This window comes from Coregonus clupeaformis, chromosome 34 (assembly GCF_020615455.1).
Source record: "Coregonus clupeaformis isolate EN_2021a chromosome 34, ASM2061545v1, whole genome shotgun sequence".
Lineage (NCBI taxonomy): Eukaryota > Metazoa > Chordata > Actinopteri > Salmoniformes > Salmonidae > Coregonus > Coregonus clupeaformis.
Window position 1 is genome coordinate 22750061 of NC_059225.1, and position 21327 is coordinate 22771387.

At 41.6% G+C, this 21327-nt stretch overlaps 1 protein-coding gene across 3 annotated transcripts in view; it reads right to left on the bottom strand.

The window, feature by feature from the left end:
* Positions 1-10197: 10197 nt before the first annotated feature.
* The window catches only part of LOC121549975 (rho GTPase-activating protein 12-like), a 92525-nt gene continuing 81395 nt past the window's right edge, over positions 10198-21327 (bottom strand). For 2 of the 3 annotated variants that reach the window (XM_041862012.2, XM_045210532.1), the window contains 11 exons: positions 19053-19114; positions 16397-16478; positions 15906-16034; positions 14696-14899; positions 14196-14298; positions 13955-14074; positions 13720-13818; positions 13448-13525; positions 13096-13230; positions 11461-11566; positions 10198-11154 (listed from right to left, as the gene is read on the bottom strand). In XM_041862012.2, the coding sequence (XP_041717946.1) occupies positions 10980-11154; positions 11461-11566; positions 13096-13230; positions 13448-13525; positions 13720-13818; positions 13955-14074; positions 14196-14298; positions 14696-14899; positions 15906-16034; positions 16397-16478; positions 19053-19114 (1293 nt within the window). In that variant the 3' untranslated portion in view covers positions 10198-10979. The remainder of the gene's footprint in view (positions 11155-11460; positions 11567-13095; positions 13231-13447; positions 13526-13719; positions 13819-13954; positions 14075-14195; positions 14299-14695; positions 14900-15905; positions 16035-16396; positions 16479-19052; positions 19115-21327) is intronic. The other variant, XM_045210533.1, reaches the window with a different exon arrangement.

The following is a 21327-nucleotide window of genomic DNA, read 5'->3' on the forward strand; positions in this document are numbered from 1 at the left end:
ATACACCTGTCAGCAACGGGTGTGGCTAAAATAGCTGAATCCACTAATTTGAAGAGGTGTCCACATACTTTTGTATATATAGTGCATAAAAATGCCCAGCTGCACATTATTTTGGCTACCATGGCTAGAAGAAGAGATCTCAGTGACTTTGAAAGAGGGGTCTCAAAGGAACATGTGTGTGTGTCTCAGTCACCAGATCTCAACCCAATTGAACACTTATGGGAGATTCTAGAGCGGCGCCTGAGACAGCGTTTTCTACCACCGTCAACAAAACACCAAATGATGGAATTACTTGTGGAAGAATTGTGTCGCATCCCTCCAATAGAGTTCCAGACACTTATAGAATCTATGCCAAGGTGCATTGAAGCTGTTCTGGTGGCTCGTGGTGGCCCAATGCTCTATTAAGACTCTTTATGTTGGTGTTTACTTTATTTTGGCAGTTACCTGTATGTGTTAATTTACGATCTGAGGTCTCAGGTCCGGTTTTAAACTTTGCCCCTGCTCTGTTTTGATAAAAAGGGGAAAACATGTCAGAATGAGGTACCGGTAGGTCCTATTGAATCATGTACCTACCAGAGGCTGTTAAAAACGGGTGGAGAATAGAGGGCCCGGCCCCTGAATTTCCAAATGAGAAAACAATTAGCTCATTTCTATAATTCATGTCTAGCAGACCACAGTAAGAAAGGCTACAGGCCAAGGTTGTGTCCCAAATGGCACCCTATTCCCTACATAGTGCACTTCTTTTGACCAGAGTGTATGGGGCCTGGTCAAAAGTAGTGCACTATGTAGGGTATAGGGTGCCATTTGGGATGCAACCCCAGAGTCCCAAGGTGAGTGTTTGAAGTGAAGTGCACCATATGCTGCTGGTGTTTTTCTATCAGGTCCTGTGTGGTGCCAGAACAGCCCCTGGTCTCCCTCTCCCAGGGCCTGTAGGGGATGAGGTATGTGGCTGTGGGCAGGTAATGTGAACAAGTCCATTATGAGCCATGAATCATTGATGTCACCTCAGTGTTTTAGTCTGTTCTTTATGCAGGTGGGCTGTTAGTGTCAGGACCAAAGCAGGGGGGTTGGGAGAGGCTTTTCTGGGTTGCTTGAGTCAGTCAGTGGACGTTTACCTACTGCATTTTCACCCACATTTTCTCAGTTAATATCTGTTTTTTCAGATGGCGATTGATAGGCTTTAATTAGCATTATTAATCTCTGTGCTCAGGAACAGATTGGCTTAATCCCTCCTGTTCCCTGGATCTTTTTCAATACGGAATTATTCAGTTTGATTTATACTTAAAAATGAAGAATTTCAGGAATGACAGATGGCATGCTTCATACATGTCGACCGTCCAAATTCCATGACATTTGTTTGACAAGATCATAAAATTACCACTTGCATACCGAGTCAGAGGACATTTTATTTGACAAGTTAACTGCTTTAACAGACCAATATATAACAGCAAACAGAGGGCTGGTACAACTTACTGCGGCTGCATTTCCCCCAAGAGGAGCAGGTTAGTTGACAGTTACGAGGAGCGATGTGCCACTGGCCCCCATGCATCCATCTCTAACATTAGCCCTGCCTGGTGCTTGGAGGGGGAGGGAGAGAGGGCGAGGTCGAGGGAGAGATGGGCGGAATGATAGCATTGACCTTCTGTTGGACTCTAATGACATTCCTGAAGGTACCTACGTCACCAGCTCACTCTGACTGCATAAGTACAGAACAGGAGTGATCAATAAGAGGACACATGTTGTGTAGTCATTGTTCTCTCTGTATCGATAGGCAGTGTGTGTAATTATGTGTGTAGTATTGTGCATCAGAATAACCTTTTAAATGAATCCAAGGCCAAGATCCATCAATTACTGTGTTGGAACTGACAAACATGTTTCTGTCTACAGTGTAAGCCTTTGGATGTTGCATGATCCAGATTCAGTGGTCACCACCACACAGTGATTTAGTTCATACAGGAATTCACTGCCGTTCCAATCTGACTATGAAAATAGTGCAGTCTGCAATGAGCTAATAGTCTATGAGCTAATAGAAGGTAGAATTTAAACCTATTTCAGTGATGTTTGCTAGAGCCAGTGCACTCCACTTCGGGCTCGCCGCATGATCAAAGATTGAGCACTTACTAGTCTGTCTTCTGCTTGAAAACCCATTCACTTAAAGAAATAACTCATTTGCCGAAGTACTTCATTCAAACTTATCCTTTTTGTAAATGTGCTGTCACAGAGTGTGGGAGCGGGAGAGAGAAGTAGGAAGTGAGGTGCTGTAGGAAGTGTTTGCAATGCTATGTAAGCGTGTAACTATTCCAAATGTCATCCGGCTTGTCGCCGTTATTAACGAGGTTCAAGCGGCAGTAGTGGATCATTTTTCCATGGAAATTCAATGCATTTTAAATAGCAGGCAGCCACATTATTCCAGGCCAGGATTTACATAAGGTAATTGCAGAATGCTGAAAGTACCATAGTGGGGCTAGTGACATAGATTTTTCTCTCTCTCTCCTTTCAGTAATAATATCAAGTCCATTAAATAGGCAATAAATACAAGGCAGTCTGTATCAGTACCCCTGACAGATAATAAAAGCTCTCTCTCCAGATATACAGGCAGTGCAATGTCAGTTCCTGGTAGGCCTATGTCAGTTCCTGGTAGGCCTATGTCCGTTCCTGGTAGGCCTATGTCAGTTCCTGGTAGGCCTATAAGAACATAGCGTCATCATCCAGACCTGGGCTACTGTAGTAGCCTACGCCCCAATACAGTCCCCCACCCAGTTACCCCCTGAGAAGGCTGGAGCTAGGTACTACATACAGGGATCTGGGGAAATCAACCACACTGAGACATTGATGAGGCGCATAAAGATAGACTGTGGGGCTGGGAAGGAAAAAGAAAATGGAGGAGATGGAGAGATGGTTGAGGAAGAAAGAGGGAGAAAGAAGCAGAGTAAAATACAGCAAAGAAAATAGACTATTTTCATTTTAGGGCAGCCTGCTGTGAGAAAAGATTGCCCAATTCACCTCTGTGAACTGTTCATTTTGCTCTCAGACAATCATTGACATGCCAGAATGCAACTTGTTTAATCAAATCAAATCACATTTTATTTGTCACATGCGCCGAATACAACAGGTGTAGACCTTACAGTGAAATGCTTACTTACAAGCCCTTAACCAACAATACAGTTTATAGAAAAATAAGTGTTAAGAAAGTATTTACTAAACTAAACAGAAGTAAAAAATAAATAATGATTAATGATTTAATTATTAATGATAGTACCTTTAAGTTATTGTCCTACACCCATAATCTATGTTATGTTTTCCATACATATTGGAATTACCAGCGCTAGATGGTCTGAGGTAATAGCCTGCGTAGGTATGTCTGCATCCCAAATGGCACCCTATTCCCTATGGGCCCTGGTCAAAAGTAGTGCACTACAGTTGAAGTCGGAAGTTTACATACACCTTAGCCAAATACATTTAAACTCTGTTTTTCACAATTCCTGACATTTAATCCTAGTAAAAATTCCCTGTCTTAGGTCAGTTGGGATCACCACTTTATTTTAAGAATGTGAAATGTCAGAATAATAGTAGAGAGAATGATTTATTTCAGCTTTTATTTATTTCATCACATTCCCAGTGGGTCAGAAGTTTACATAGACTCAATTAGTATTTGGTAGCATTGCCATTAAATTGTTTAACTTGGGTCAAACGTTTCGGGTAGCCTTCCACAAGCTTCCCACAATAAGTTGGGTGAATTTTGGCCCATTCCTCCTGACAGAGCTGGTGTAACTGAATCAGGTTTGTAGGCCTCCTTGCTCGCATACGCTTTTTCAGTTCTGCCCACAAATTTTCTGTAGGATTGAGGTCAGGGCTTTGTGATGGCCACTCCAATACCTTGACTTTGTTGTCCTTAAGCCATTTGGAGTGGTTGAAAAACAAGTTTTAATGACTCCAACCTAAGTGTATGTAAACTTCCGACTTCAACTGTATATAGGGAATAGGGTGCCATTTGGGACACAAAACCCAGCCGTGATCTGCCCAACGATGTCTCTCTACCAGACGAACTCAATGTATTTTATGCACGCTTCGACAAAAACTACACAGAGCCGTGCACGAGGGACTCCGCTGACCCAGGGGACTGGGTGATCTCGCTCTCCGAGGCCGACTTGAGTAAGGTTTTTAATCAGGTCAACACTCGTAAGGCTGCAGGGCCGGATGGTATTCCAGGACGCGTTCTCAGAGCATGCGCAGAAAATGCTGGTAGGCATATTCAGTCATTTCCAACCTCTCCTTGTCCCAGTCTGTAATCCCCACGTCTCAAGCTGACCACCATCATTCCGGTTCCCAAGAACTCTAAGGCTTCACGCCACAATGACTACCACCCTGTAGCACTCACATCTGTAATCATGAAGTGCTTTGAGAGGCTGGTTATGGCACACATTAACTCCATCATCCAGCCACCCTAGACCCACTCCAATTTGCATACCGCCCCAACAGATCCAAAGATGATGCAACCACAATTGCACTCCACACTGCCCTCACCCACCTACATAATAATAATAATAATAATAATATGCCATTTAGCAGATGCTTTTATCCAAAGCGACTTACAGTCATGTGTGCATACATTTTTTTTTTAACCAATTGAGCTACAGAGGACCACATAAAATGAATACGAGAATGTGAGAATTCTGTCCATTGACTACAGCTCAGCGTTCTACACCATAGTCCCCTCCAAACTCGTCACCAAGCTTGGGACTGAACCCCTCCCTCTGCAACTGGATCCTGGACTTTTTGACTGGCCGACCCCAGGTGGTCAGGGTAGGCAATATCCGCCACGCTGACCCTCAACACGGGGACCCCACAGGGGTGTCCCCTCCTGTACTCCCTGTTCACCCACGACTGCGTGGCCATGCACGACTCCAACACCATCACCGGTTGATCACCGGTGACAATGAGACAGCCTACAGGGAGGAGGTCAGTGACCTGGGAGTGTTTTTTCTCTAATGTGTTTTTGTTCAACTTGACTTTTTATATTTTTTATATAGTACTACTGTACTGATATTGATTACTGCATTGTTGGGAAACAGCAACCAAGAAAGGCATTTCACTGTATAGTGCATGTGACAATAAAAAAAACTTGAAACACATACACACACACACACACACATACTGCAGGGGAAGAAAAACTGCTAAATTGAGTCTTTCTCTCTGTGTGACGCAATCAGGGCTGCAGCAGCACTTCATACTATGATTTCTACGTTTTAATCAAAGCTGGTATTAGTGCAATTATCTAATTAGACGTCAATTATGGTACTACATCATTAAGGATTGGAGCTAGATTTGAACTAACGCAGGGTTTCCCAAACTCGGTCCTCGGGACCCCAAGGGGTGCACGTTTTGATTTTTGCCCTAACACTACAGCCGATTCAAATAATCAACTAATCATCAAGCTTTGATAATTTGAATCAGCTGTAATCTGTGTTAGGGAAAAAACCCAAAAGTGCACCCCTTGGGGTCCCGAGGTCCGAGTTTGGGAAACGCTGACCTAACGAGTAATGACATTCAAAGACTGAATGACTGCAGTTGCAAAAATCCAGGAGCATAGACTACTGTGACTAAAGAAAATAATCATTTAGCACTAATTGTGTGTTGTCATTAATGGCCAGTGACCAGCAGAAAATCTTTGAAAAAGACAGTGCATCCCCAAATGGCACCCTATTCCATATACAGTATGACACATTACTTTGGACCAGAGCCCTATGAGTCTTGGCCAGAAGTATTGCACTACATAGGGAATAGGGTGTCATTAGCACTGGTCGAAAGTGCATTGTCTCCCGAGTGGCGCAGTGGTCTAAGGCACTGCATCGCAGTGCTAGCTGTGCCATTAGAGATCCTGGTTCGAATCCAGGCTCTGTCGTAGCCGGCCGCGACCGGGAGACCCATGGGGCGGCGCACAATTCGTCCAGGGTAGGGGAGGGAATGGCCGGCAGGGATGTCGCTCAGTTGGTAGAGCATGGCGTTTGCAACGCCAGGGTTGTGGGTTCGATTCCCATGGGGGCCAGTATAAAAAATAAAAAATATGCACTCACTGACTGTAAGTCGCTGGATAAGAGCGTCTGCTAAATAACGTACATGTAATTAGGGACGCAGCAATAATGGTTATTAAATGTGTGATTTATTGCTCTTATGAGTCATGGTTAAATTATAGTTGTGTCAAGTCTCATTAGCTGTCAATGAGATGTTCACTGTAGCATATAGACAATTAGCTGCTGTTGATTGGGACGCTAATTGAGACGCCTAGAAAGCAGACTCACGTGTTTCTTTATCGACTGATGTTCTGGTCAGCGCCGATATAGGAGGGTCACCTGCTGCTTTCAAACGTTTGTCGGCACATTGTGTTTATTAGTCCAGTTCTGGCCCAGTTGACCTGCAATGGATTTATTTAGCCTTTATTTATACAGGTAGATCCCACTGGAGGTAAGAACAATGTATTACGAGGGAGACCTGTCCCAAGAAGGCAGAGAAGCGGACAGACATGTTACATATATGATTGGACAGTAGTGAGTTACTATTGTTATCCTTTGCCACCCTTAACCTTAGTGTCAACAGAAAGTGAAAAATGTACACTTGTTGCATCTGTCCCTTTTAGTTTTTTATTTATTTATTAGACATAGCAATGTCACAAACAGCAGTTGGTCTGAAAAGTACATTCAAAATGTGCAGTTGACCATGCGCCAAAATCCAGATACACTTTCAAAACCACTTCCTCTTTTGTAAGGATCAATATGTATTCTTGTGGACAATTCAGATTTACAAAATCATATAGTGATATTTCACTTGTTGAACCAACCACTCACCATCAAAACATACATACTTGAATTACTATAAGGGACTTTGAACAATTCATCTTTTTTAATGTAGGCTGCTGTACATAATATGCACAGAGGCTTTTTTTTGCATTGTACCTTCCATCACAATCAACTTTAATGTAATACTATTTTTCCAGTACAATTTTCTCTCCAGTCCCAGTCCAGTGCATATTAGCTTAGGTAAGGAGAGGGATTATGAAGCGGCCAGAGGCCTAGTGCACTAAATAGGGAATAGGGTGCCATTTGGGACGCATCCATTGATCTGAAATAGTAATGTTAGGGTTGACTGCTATTCCCTGGCATCTCCATCTCTCTTTTCCTGTTTGCAGTAACTCCATGACACAAGGGAAGAAAGGAAGAGATGGAGAAAGGGAGGGAATCGCCTTTCACTGAAAAGCCAACAATTTACTTACAACATGTCCACTTTACATATATGAAGGCCTGTCACTAGCAGAGGCCTAACATACCAAGCACATTAGACTAGACAATAACACACATCTGGTCTGTTCTCTAACTGTACACATTAGGGAAGATCTTAGTCTGCATACTAAATGGCACCCTATTCCCTTTTAGTGCACTACATTTGACCAGATCCCTATGCACTACATAGGGAATAGGATGCCATTTGGGACACAAGCACAGTCTTCAGCTCATTGTTCATCATAACATAAATCAGTTTATTTACTGTTTTATCCCCCCAAACACAGGTTTGTTTTGATGCCTCCCAAAGCCAGTCATGTGACATACTGACCATTGTTGATTTCACTGGGGTCAAAGAGTAGATCTGGAAGAAGGAGTGTGTTTTTAGTTCTAGTGAGGGAGGTAGGATGGGGGTTCTAGTTCTAGTGAGGGAGGTAGGTAGGATGGGTGGTGACCTGTGTGTGTCCAAAATTGCACACTATTCCCCGTATAATGCACTACTTTTGACTCATCAAATACTCTGGCCAAAAGTAATGCAGTATACAGTATATGGAATAGAGTGGCATTTCCCTGGGATGAATTTGATGGTTAATTATTTTGTCATTATAAAGTAGGGGAAATATAAGCAAAACATATGAGTAATGTCCCATCCAGTTGATCCAGGGGTCCCCTCCAAGAGACCCCATATTTAATACTGATACTGTATTCATCCATACCACTGGGGCTTTATACTGCACATACAATAACATCACAGAAGTCAGAGGTAGGGCTGTGGCGGTCATGAAATTTTGTCAGCCGGTTATTGTTATGCAAAAGCCTGCCCATCTCACGGTAATTGACCGAAATTAACATAAACACATTTTGCATCTCCAGGCCTCCAGCATAAAAGCTGATGCATGCCTTTGGAACATAGACATTTAAAAAAGTAGAATAAATCAATTTAATATACACCATCACAATAAATCCATTATTTATTTTAGTCAGGTCTAAAGAAATATTATGATATGAAGAAAATGTATTTGAGAAGAACAGAATATGAGTTGGCCTACTGTATTTTAGTTATCTGGCTATGCTCCATGCCATAGGCTGTAGGCTTGTTCATTTAGCTGACAAGATATGCTTATAAGTCCTGTGCCATTATTTTATATGATTTTATAGTAAGAAGAATATAATTGAACTTAGCTGAATAATATAGAAAGGATATTTTTCCCATTACTGCGCGAGTGCGCATATGAAATGGCTATGTTGAGCATAAAAGTGATCATTTGAAACCGGTCCTATATGCTAGATTGAGAGTTATTTGGCAACTTCAGTTGTGAATGATACAAACCTTAGAATGTCTTAGAAATCAAAACATATATGGTGCGACTATAGGCTATTGATGATTTGAGAAAGTACAAAAAAAAGCTTGCTCTGTTCCTTGCCTCAGGCTGCACAGCTGTTCTCTCATCAGGTGATCATATTTTTCACCCATCAGACTATTCTCAATGTAATATTGTCTTTACTAATATGTAAAAATTAGTTTAGATTTAGAATGGCCCACTATCAAATGGGCAGGAACAGGTGCAGGGGAAAAAATACATGTCATCTTTATGCACCTGAATAGCAAATGGGTCAGCACGCTTTCCCGACGGTCCGTTTTGTAGGCTACTTCAGGTTTTATAGCGGAGCTGTGCTTAATATGAGCAGCTGATAAATAAATATAAAAACACTTATTTCACTTCACGCATCAACCATTGTTTGAGGAGCATGTTATCGCTGCCCGACAGGTGATATTCTGCCCAAACTCTGTATGCCATGGGCTCTCCAACCTTGTTCCTGCAGCTACCCAGTGCTTAATTTGGGAAACCAAGTGAAATCTGTTCGGGAACATCGCAAGGAAACATATTACACAAAACTGTTGACAGCCCGTCTACGCGCTCGAGAAAATAATAAAGGAGAGAGGAGGAGATGGAAACGCATGGTGGTGAGATATTCTGTATAGCTAAATGTAATGTGTCACCCTAGTAATTATGAAAATATAAACAATTCCCCTTTACTAGGCTATTCAAAATCAAATACAAAATCAATAATTGTAGGCTAACTGTAAGCCGCCCTGCACAATCAATGGACCAACAGCATCGCCTAGGACTATACGTTCTCTCCCAGACTCATGGATATACATTTTGGAGCGTACCATAACGTAACCAGTCCATCCAGTATGCATAATAATGCAGTCCACACTCAAAGGCTAGACCAATTATGTACCAAAGAAATCTTAAATCAGTTTTCTTTTATGTTTTTCTGCCATGGTAATATGTGTTAGGCTATGTATTGTATAAAGGCAATATTATAATTTTATTCAGTTTATTTTTTTTTCGGGCTTGGGCTCATAAGACTATGCATAAGCTCTAATATGCATATGGTGTTTTGAATTAATCATCACCTTAGAAAGCGCTGTCCATTTCGTTGTGTTAGGCTTTGAAATAACATCCACAACAACCATGTTTTACACTGTTTCAACCGGCTGTGGAACTTCTTTCTTCAAACTGATCATCACAGTGCGGTAAGTTTTAAAAGCACTACACTGTATAGGCCTACTGTTTTGATGATAAGTGTTTGATGTGATTTTTCGATCGCATTTGCATTAATGCCAGAGTGGTTAGAGAGACAATAGAGCCCAGAGTACCAGGCCATTACAACCTGATGGTAGTTAGCAAGTTGTGTACTACAAAAGCATGTCCAGAGTGCATAAAATGAGATGACCTTGACCAATGGTCACAAGGAATTTGACTGTGGTCATGACTCATGACTGCAGGTGTGGCAGTAATAGGATCACCACAACAGCCCTAGTCAGAGGTCAATGTTCCACAACACTGAGAATATACAGTTCAGAGGTTCAGCTTATTATTATTCAAACACAAAGCAATGAGAGTAGTCTTAATACACACAACCAAGCTTGGTCTTTACTATACCACATGGTAGTAGCAGGATATAGGCTTCCATTGATTTGACAGAGAAGGAGAGACCATCCAGCCAGTAATTCAGTGGGTAGTTGTTGCTGTTTGAATGATCTGGAGTGCGCTGTGCCAGTTAATGTGTCTTGATGTCATCAGAGAAAGGAGGAAGTCACTCCGGTGGGCCACATCAATGTATGCCACAATACTCTTCTTCAGTTCCACTCCAGTCCAAAACAATTAGTCTTATTCACCAAGCTCTTGTTTTATGTCGCATGTACTTAATACTGGCCATAGGAATCCAGTGTAAAACACAGTTATACCCTGAATACTCAAATCCACTGGATCACATCACATCGAGGGAGATCCATCCACGCCATTCACACTGCACTCCGTCTGTCATCATGGCAATGACGACACGGTCTTAGATCCAGCCAGCTCACCAACCAACTAACCAACCAATCAACACCCTCCTCTAGAAGCAATGGCTCCGCTCTGCTACTCGCAGCAGGCATGGCAACCAAAGGGAATTAAATCTGTATTTATTTACATCATACTCAGCTCTCTCAAAATGTTAAGTGCAAAGTCGTTCACTAGCTTCCTTTATTAATCTTATTATCAAATGAACAATAATTAAATTTTTGTTTTTCTTTCTTTAAATTGCTTGGTCCACAGCAGCAATGTTTCAGTCACAAAAATAAGCAGAATTGGGTCCGACCAGTCACCAGACCATCCTCTTTCTCAGGTCTCTTCATCAGGTGTTTATTTTCTACCTGCCGAAGATGTTCTCGTACTCCAGTAAGATGAGCTCAACAATCTGGTTCTGATAGACCATGTGAACAGCGATGTTCCCCGTCTCGGTCTCAGGTCTGAGCAGGGTGGGGCCGAAGACGATCGCTACGCTCTGGGTCGTCATACGGTTGGCCTCTCCATGGTCAATCACCCTGGAGAGAGACAGGAAGGAGAGGACGACAATTTAGACAGGCCCACTGGGCTAAAGATGGACCAGCCCATCTGGCATTTTCCCGAACTGCCCTATGGTCCGTTATGGTGAGATAGGCCTATCATTTAGGAAACACATTACATATGTTGGTTGGTCAACAAAGGGTTCAGGTACACACTGGAGACAAAACTCTACATGTATTATGTAACCTACTGCTAGTATTCGAAAAACACAATATGCAAAATGCGATCAAAATACTTTGGGTAATATCGCATTTTAGCCGAAATGTTGCATGCTTTTTCCTTACCTTCTGAGATGTTTGAAGAGGCATTGCATTGTGTCGTGATTCGGTTTTGGCAACTGCTTGATTAAGTCTTTTATTACATTTACTCGCTGCTTGTAATCCGAGCATTCTGGAAGAGAGGGAAAAGTAAAACACCATTAGTTTCACTGCATAAGGAAAAACACAGCATTTACATCAGGGATCATTATTAACTAGATTTAGCCACGGGGCGATTTTTTCTTGAGCGGATGGATGGTCAGGGGGCCGGAACATAATTACAAATCATTTTTATACTTCAAATTGACTGCAAGAATCCCAAACAGATATAACATTTGACTAAAACATAATCATTTCAAATCTTGCTTACATTTGTATACGATCACATATATATCTCTATTATAAAACTGGTTGTTTGGACCCTGGATGCTGATTGGCCAAGCAGCGTTCCTAGTCGTGTTGTATTGGCCATCACAGTCACACTAGGTCTGCTTACAGTTCCATATGAAAATGATCACTGTGTCTCATAAGAGTATCATGTTCATGTTGCTGTATGAATCATCTCTTGTATTTATCTCAACTCGCACATTATTTTCCCTTGCTTCCAGCCTAGCATTTAGTTTGGTACAACGGGGGTTATTATAAACCTTGCTTTTTGCCTGTCCGACCTCGGGAACAATGTTTCACTTTTGAATGTCGATCTCTGTACCATAGAGAATGAACTGTGCCCAGATGAGACTATACATTTTTTTTTGAGCCAGGCGAAATCACGCATCACCTTCATTATCCTGGACATATCCAAGTAAATGCCAATAGAAAAAAAGTTCTAACAAATGAAAATGCAGCTAGTGTACTGTCATTCCAGGTTCAATGTTTGACGTTACTCAGTTACTTGAAGTTGGCTAGTGACAATAACGTTATCCAGCCTGCATAGCAAACATTTTGTTTAGAACGGACGACCAGTCCTTTTGCACAGCAACTATGAAAAAATAATTAAGGACTGGGTCACATCTGTAGCAACATGACCAAAATAACTAACAACCAGATTTTTCTGGTGGAAGAATGAAATTGTATGAATTTACTTATCAAAATAACGTTTTAATGAAAATGTTTAATTCATTGTTATTTTAATATGTTGGTAACAGTTTTGTAAAACCAATAAGTCACGTGAGGCAGTGCTGTATCATGAATACAGACAGTCACAGGTAAATAAAACAACGCCATTTACCTGTGACTGTATTCATGATACAGCACTGCCCCTTGTGCCTTATTGCTTAATTATGCATAGGAATACTTTGGAACAGATTTCCAAAATTAAAATCACTTGGAGCTGATTTGCTGGTGTTTTTATGGTATTTTGTGTGTGTGTGTGTGTGTGTGTGTCCCCCAAAAATAGAAATAACCCCTGATTTACATTATCCTAATTGACTAGGGCGCCATCTTGTGGACACATTTCAAACAGCAAATATTTGGAATCACCTAAACCAAGTGGTAAATTGAGCATGAAGTCAATGTCTTAATGGCCATTGTCTTTAGGCAAACCATCAAACCTTAATTTAACTATTAGAAACAGTGTCTCAGTAGGACAAGCATACAGTAAAGTACAGTGTTATACAGCACAGTAAAGTGTGTTACAGTGTAGTTAAGTATGTTACTACTCACTGATGGCATTGATAAAGTCGTTGAAGGAGTCGTAGGTGAAGAGTGGTTCAGGCAGCTCTCTGAAGAACATCTTCAGGGCTCCCGTGGTGACGTGGATGTCCTCCCACTTACTGTCATCCAGCTCTAACTTTTCATCTGGGAAACAGAGACACAGTCAGGCAAGCTTTAAGACAAGATATCATGGTCTGTTCAAGAATCGAGTATCACAACACAAGTTACTGTTGGACTGACTCACACGAAACTTCTTTACAAAATGACTATATCTCCAGTTACTTCGTCACTAACCATGTACTAAAGCTACTGTAAAAAGCTATAACATCATATTATATCATTGAAGGGAGAAAAGCCCTACCGTGATTCACAGCGAAGCGCAGCTTCTGTATCACCGCTAGGTTCCCACTCACTCTGTATATGCCATCTATACTCAGACCTGTAGAAGAAGGTAGAGGGAGATGGAGAGACAGAGAGAGACAGACAGAGAAACAGCATTATAATTCATGTTTGTGACTGAGCACACAAATATCAATACACAAATCTTGACATCTTTCTCTGGAAAAATTCTAATCACAATTAAAAAGACAGAGAGAGGGAACAGGTAAAGGGACAGAGATGGATGGCTCGTACCTGTGTTCTCCACGTGGTCGATGCACGTGGTGACAAAGCTGGGCACGGACGTGTTCTCCCTCTGACACAGGCTGCTCAGACTGCAGCCAAACACCTGGTCTGAGAGACAACACAGAGCGACGTCAAATGACAATGTTTCTCGTTATCAAGGGTTTTATCACTACGCTTAGCTTCCTCTAGTTGAGGACAGCTGTAAGTCCATTCTCGGAACCCATAACCAAATCTCCATCCATACCTTTAATGTAGCCCTTGTCCTTGACGGCCTGGTAGGTGGGTCGGCGGGTCAGGAACTTCTTCAGCTTCACTCTAGTCTTCTTCTGGTCAGAGGAGTCCATACTGATAGACGTCTTCATCGCTGAAACCATATGGAGGGAAAATGACTAAATGGGTACTAAAGAGGGAATTTGGTGACAATACCTTCTTAGATCACTAAAACGCACAAAGACACCCACACACAGCGTATTTAGTCAAGGCACCTCTGTTTTTCTTGGCGTCTCGGTGGTCTTTCTCCTTGTCTTGTTTCTCTGCCCCCGGGGACTCAGGCATGTCCTCCTCTATGGCCTCATCTGACTCCCATGCCTGCCCCCCCCCACACACACACACACACACACACACACACACACACACACACACACACACACACACACACACACACACACACACACACACACACACACACACACACACACACACACACACACACACACACACACACACACACACACACACACACACACACACACAAACAACATCCGTTAGGGAAGTCAACCTGGACCTAAACAGATAAAAACTAAATGCATTTTCAGAAGACCCTCATTACAGAGATTATAGAGCGTAATTGGCTTGTACTGTACTTTACTAGTCCCTCTGACGGACATCTAAACCGAGCAAGCTAGCGCAGGATTTGATTATGACTTGGGAAATAAAGGTGTGGTAGTTACTACGCTCTGGACTGAAGAGAGAGAGGTCCACTCACATGTGTGCTGATGGTGTCTGTCAGGGTTCGGTACCAGTCGTTGATGACGCTGTCGATTTCTGATTGGATCAGCAGCTCTGTCCCCTGACGGGTCTTCAGTTCAATAACGTGCTTCTTGCTGGACTTATCCTTGGATGCCCAATCCACTGACCCCCCTCTGAGATCCACAGTGAACTCCGGCTTTGACTGGTTACCCACAAACTTCTACAAGGAAATAATTCAACATTCAGACAAATCAGATGAGAGCTGGGTTTCCAGCTCAAGGATAGTAATAGTGGTAAATCTTTAATGAATATTTTTCACAGTTATTTCAAGACGCATTAAAAACAACCAAAGCAGTGTTGTTACAAGTTACTGTGTTATAGTTATACGTAGTTATTAAGTGCTACGTTGACTTGAAGATAAACACGGGTGATCGTATTCACACCACTGTGTTGCAAGCTGGACATTTAGTACAGTATTATGAGGAAGTTCAACTGTTATCTCATTTTTTTGTACTCAGTAGGTTAGTATTGTATGCATATCAACAACACCTTTATCTAGGCCAAACCCCCAGAGGGGTCAGCAAGGGGGGGGCGGGGTCCCCCCCCCATTTTTAAAATAAATAAATATTATAATAATAATAACAACAATATGTTTCATTTTAAGGAACTCAGTCCGGCTTTGAAAGTTGTCATGTTAGTCATTGCATACCTTAGAGAGCTATTTAGAACTTGTCAGAAATGTTCAGATCAACTAGCCCATGTCAGCTAAAGTTTTTATATTTAGGTTTTTTAGCCCACAGATATTGTTGTAATTTTTTGTCACTCAAATATCACATGAATACACATTAGACATGGCAAAATGTATAGAATGGCAAGAAAATTTGTTTTACAACTGCAAAATGTTCTTTGCACCCCATGACAAAATGTGTAGAATTGCAGGAAATAAGCTTTCAACCTGCAAAATTATCTCCACCAACAAGAGGGGTGTGAACAGTTTGTGTCATGAACAGTGCTTGTGCCCATAGAAATAGATGTGGCGGGGGGGGGGGGGAATAACCCAGAGGAAACGCATGCCTCAAACTCAAAGTTCCTTCCGAAATCCCTTGGTCAACCAATCAGGTTAGGTTATGAGCAGCAGGCAGGGGATAGGGCGGGGGGATAGTGTGAGCATGACGGACAGGCAGAGGGACAAATGGAACAAATGCACAGGGACAGAGGAGACATACAGTGGCAGCTGGGGCACGCCCATGGACAGAGTGGACATAGGAGACAGCTGGGCGGGGCTTGACCGAACGCTTCCAGTTGGCCAGCAGAGTGAGCAGCAGCTCAGGGATGGAGCCACTACGGTAGGACGGCTTTGGATGAGGAGAGGAAAGAGGAGAGGAGGAAGGAGAGGAAAACGAGAGAGTAAGAGAGGAGAAGGTGAGGGAAGAACGGCAAATGAGAAATAAAGAGTCACAGACAGATGAGAGAAGAAGGGACAAGGGAAACTAAAGAGCAGATAGAGAGAGGTATGGTGCACTACTACTAAATGGAGATAGACAGCCAACCAGGTAGTTCTTAGGCACTAAAAACTCCTGCAGGTTATTGGAAAAGTAGGGGAGGTATTCAGCTCTAATTTGATTTTAGAAAAAATTAACTGACGTCAACTTTACAAACTCTGCCACATTTTTTAACACAAGACGGTTCCTAACAAGGCGGCTGATGGGGTACGTACCCAGCTGGTGCCACTCCCCTGTCCTTTAGCGAAGAGCAGTGAGGAGCCCTGTAATACTGTCCACGAAGATGTCCAGTTCTTCCTGTTAGAACCATGTCACAACACAACCATTTATAAAACCATCAACCACGTCAGAACAACCATTTATCAACCAGTCCCAACTTGGGTTGCAAAGCTACTGGTAATTTACCAAAGTTACCGGAATCTTCAGTAATTTTGGTAATTAAAAGAAAATATATGATAATCTATTGTTACTTTGGTAATGTTTACTTGAATAACTTGTAAAAAAAAAAATCATATATAGTATTCAGTTTGTATATCTGTGAACATATTGTCCATGAGTTTCTAGTAGATAGACCAGGGGTTCCCAAACTTTTTTGGCCCGCGACCCCGTTTTGAGATAAAAACATTTTTCGACCCCACCATGTAAAGAAAGTTATGTAATCATTTCCATTTTTATTTATTTTTACATTTTAGTCATTTAGTAGACGCTCTTATCCAGAGTGACTTACAGTAGTGAGTGCATACATTTTTGTACTTTTTCCCGTACTGGTCCCCCGTGGAAATCAAACCCACAACCCTGGCGTTGCATGCACCATGCTTTACCAACGGAGCCACACAGGACGGCAAATGTTTACTTTTTTAAATTTGGCCTATGACAGTCTATTACAAATCAGTCTGACAGTATTTTTTTTTTAACAGTATTTCAATCTGAAGAAAGTATGATTTGAAGTGACTGAAATGCATCAGAAAGGTACTGGGAAGTTCAGATGATCATCAGGCAATAATGCTGTATGATCTTCTGTGTAGAAAATATGTTATTTTCCCCCTAGTCTGATTTAGTGCCTGGTCTTGTCCACTAGGTTCTAATGTATAGTAGAGGGAAACAGTACGTACGTACGTGTTCCTGAGAGTCTTATCTTTCAGTGATGGGGTCACTGAATTTGTATTTGTAGGAAGAAAAAAGAAACCGAACTGTTTATTACAACCGCATCGAGCGGCTACCGGAGGTTACTGAGGTAACCACGGTTCTATGAACCAAGCTCAAACTATCTCTCGCAACCCCATTTTCATATCAGGCGAACCCTAGTTTGGGAAAACCTGCGATATACCATATGTTTCAAGAGAAAATAGCTAATTAATGAAAAAAGCATCTAATCAACAATGGCATTATTTTAAATGAACTCTCCAACAATCCCAACTATAGATTTATTTTCACAACTGCCACTAGTTTGACGCTAAAACATTGACAACACATACATACTGACATAGTAAAATAAATACGTGTGTAAATTTAAAAAAATAAAATAATAATACAGATATTTCATGCTGAAACCCTCATATTAACAACAATGGTATTCACTAAGTTGATGGTTTATATTTAGTAGGGCTGTCCCTGACTAAAAAAGAGTCGTCTGTTCTTTCGACCAACACTAAATAAATTACAAATAATATCAGAGGCTGGTCTAACGAAATAAAGTGTAAAGCCTTTATTACAGCATAGCCAATAAAAAACAGCAGAATTTGTGAAATTGTTGCGTGAGTATTGGTGCTCACGGAATCAGTAGGCTATCAACCAAACACTCAAACAGGCAACAGAAGCAGGATCTGTCTTATTTCTGTAGATATATATGGATGATTTATAAAGCAGGCACATTTAACAGTTAGGCTATTGATTATAGACCTAATTAAGTTGGGGTTTCCTCTCGCCTCACTTTTCTTAGACAATTAAGGCAAGGGCTGTTTTCTCGTCTCCTAACTCTGCTGCTGCCTCTGCCGCATTGTTCTCAACACCAATATGCTGGTTAACTTTGCTATTATGCACATAGCAACATGGTCTAGGAAAAGGCGCCAATTCAACAGCGCACTGATGTGTTTCAGAACTGCGGACAGTGACCACTATCCAACGCGAGAGAAAGCGCATTTGTTATAAAATTATATAATATATATATGTTTTGTGTTTCACCATTGTTCTTACATAATATAACCATATACAATTTAAGTAGCACATGTCTTGGACTGATGGACTGTGCCATCCCCAGGGAATCCACAATGGATCAGTCCACTCAGACAGGCGTGAATCAGACAGGTTTCTTGTACACCATTATATATATATATATATATATATATATATATATATATATATATATATATAATTTTTTTTGCTACTGCTCGTCTATAAAAATCTTGGTCAACCAACAGCCTATCGACCAAACAATCGGCCAGTCGACTAAATGGTGTCAGCCCTAATAATTAGGATGCTTTACAGCTTTGTCATTCAAATGTGTTATTTAATTATTTTATGTGATAAGGCCACACAGAGGGCCAGAGATTATTACAGACACCTGTGATAATCTAAATTACCCCAAACAGCCACTAGATGTCTTGTAATAGATTACATACAATCTTTGAAAGATACCAAAATTCTGGTAGTTTACTGGTAAACTTAAAGTTTCGAATAATATACCCACCATTTGCAACTCTAGCCCCAACACAACCATTTATCAACCATCAGTCTGTCCATTATTTCAAAAAATTAATCAATGACAATGTTTTGTTTGTCTGTATGATGCTGTATTGTCCTCTAACTTCCTCATAAGATAATTATAATGTTTTTCTAATCTAATCTACATGATCTTTGTACAATATGGCTTACCGGACTTTCTTGCCATTCTCAGTGATTTTGGTGACGTTGAGGACTCCACACTTCTCAGAGGGCTGTGGAGGGAGACAGACAGGAGACATTAACACAGTCAGACCCAGGAGGTTTACGCACGCACGCACGCACGCACGCACGCACGCACGCACGCACGCACGCACGCACGCACGCACGCACGCACGCACGCACGCACGCACGCACGCACGCACACACGCACACACACACACACACACACACACACACACACACACACACACACACACACACACACACACACACCACACACCCACACCCACACCCACACCCACACAGCAGGGGAGAAGGAAAACACAGCCAGCGGCCGTGAGATACAGAAAAAAGATTATAACAACATAATGAGACTCATGCCTTGAGCACACACTAACACACACATGTACTGATGTACACACATGCAAACACAATGACACAAAGACACTCACTCACACACACACACACACACACAAAAAGTCCTAGAAGAAATGGGGCAGTGAAATGGGTGTGATGCCCATGCAAACAGACATGGTTTGACACAGACATACAATCTACTGATTCAAACGGTTCGTGATCAATCATCCCACAAGGTGACAGACATTACCGTAACAGAGAAACACAACATAAACTAAAGGAGATTGGACATTAGAAAAGGAAGTTGGCTACGGTAGCAGATAGAGACAGAAAGAACACATGCAGGAGAGAAAGAAAGAGGTTTGGGCGATATATCTTTTATACCGCATACCAGGGTTTTTCAAATTACCAACGGTATGATTTCAATACCGTTAAATTTATATTTAAGTTCGTAAAGTTTTGTCACTTTTTGGGATCACTTAGACATTTCCTTGATTTCGAAAGAAAAGCAATTTTATTTTGTCCATTAAAATAACATCAAATAGATCAGAAATACAGTGTAGACATTGTTAATGTTGTAAATGTCTATTGTAGCTGTAAACGGCTGATTTTTAATGTAATATCTACATAGGCGTACAGAGGCCCATTATCAGCAACCATCAGTCCTGTGTTCCAATGGCACGTTGTGTTTGCTAATCCAAGTTTATTATTTTAAAAGGCTAATTGATCATTAGAAAACCCTTTTGCAATTATGTTAGCACAGCTGAAAACTGTTGTGCTGATTAAAGAAGCAATAAAACTGGCCTTCTTGAGACTAGTTGAGTATCTGGAGCATCAGCAATTGTGGGTTCGATTACAGGCTCAAAATGGCCAGAAACAAAGAACTTTCTTCTGAAACTCATCAGTCTATTCTTGTTCTGAGAAATGAAGGCTATTCCATGCGAGAAATTGCCAAGAAACGGAAGATCTCGTACAACGCTGTGTACTACTCCCTTCACAGAACAGCGCAAACTGTCTCTAACCAGAATAGAAAGTGGAGTGGGAGGCCCCGGTGCACAACTGAGCAAGAGGACAAATACATTAGAGTGTCTAGTTTGAGAAACAGATTCCTCACAGGTCTTCAACTGGCAGCTTCATTAAATAGTACCCGCAAAACACCAGTCTCAACGTCAACAGTGAAGAGGCGACTCCAGGATTAGAAATAGTTTTCAGCTGTGCTAACATAATTGCAAAAGGGTTTTCTAATGATCAATTTGCCTTTTTAAATGATAAGCATGGATTAGCAAACACAACATGCCATTGGACCACAGGACTGATGGTTGCTGATAATGGGCCTCTGTACGTCTATATAGATATTCCATTAAAAATAAACTGTTTTCAGCTACAATAGCCATTTACAACATTAACAATGTCTACAGGCTCTGTCGCAGCCGGCCGCGACCGGGAGACTCATGGGCGCCGCACAATTGGCCCAGCGTCATCCAGGGTAGGGGAGGGAATGGCCGGCAGGGATGTAGCTCAGTTGATAGAGCATGGCGTTTGCAACGCCAGGGGTTGTGGGTTCGATTCCCACGGGGGGCCAGTATAAAAAAAATATGTATTCACTAACTGTAAGTCGCTCTGGATAAGAGCGTCTGCTAAATGACTAAAATGTAAATGTAAATGTACAGTGGGGAAAAAAAGTATTTAGTCAGCCACCAATTGTGCAAGTTCTCCCACTTAAAAAGATGAGAGAGGCCTGTAATTTTCATCATAGGTTCACGTCAACTATGACAGACAAATTGAGCATTTTTTTTCTCCAGAAAATCACATTGTAGGATTTTTAATGAATTTATTTGCAAATTATGGTGGAAAATAAGTATTTGGTCACCTACAAACAAGCAAGATTTCTGGCTCTCACAGACCTGTA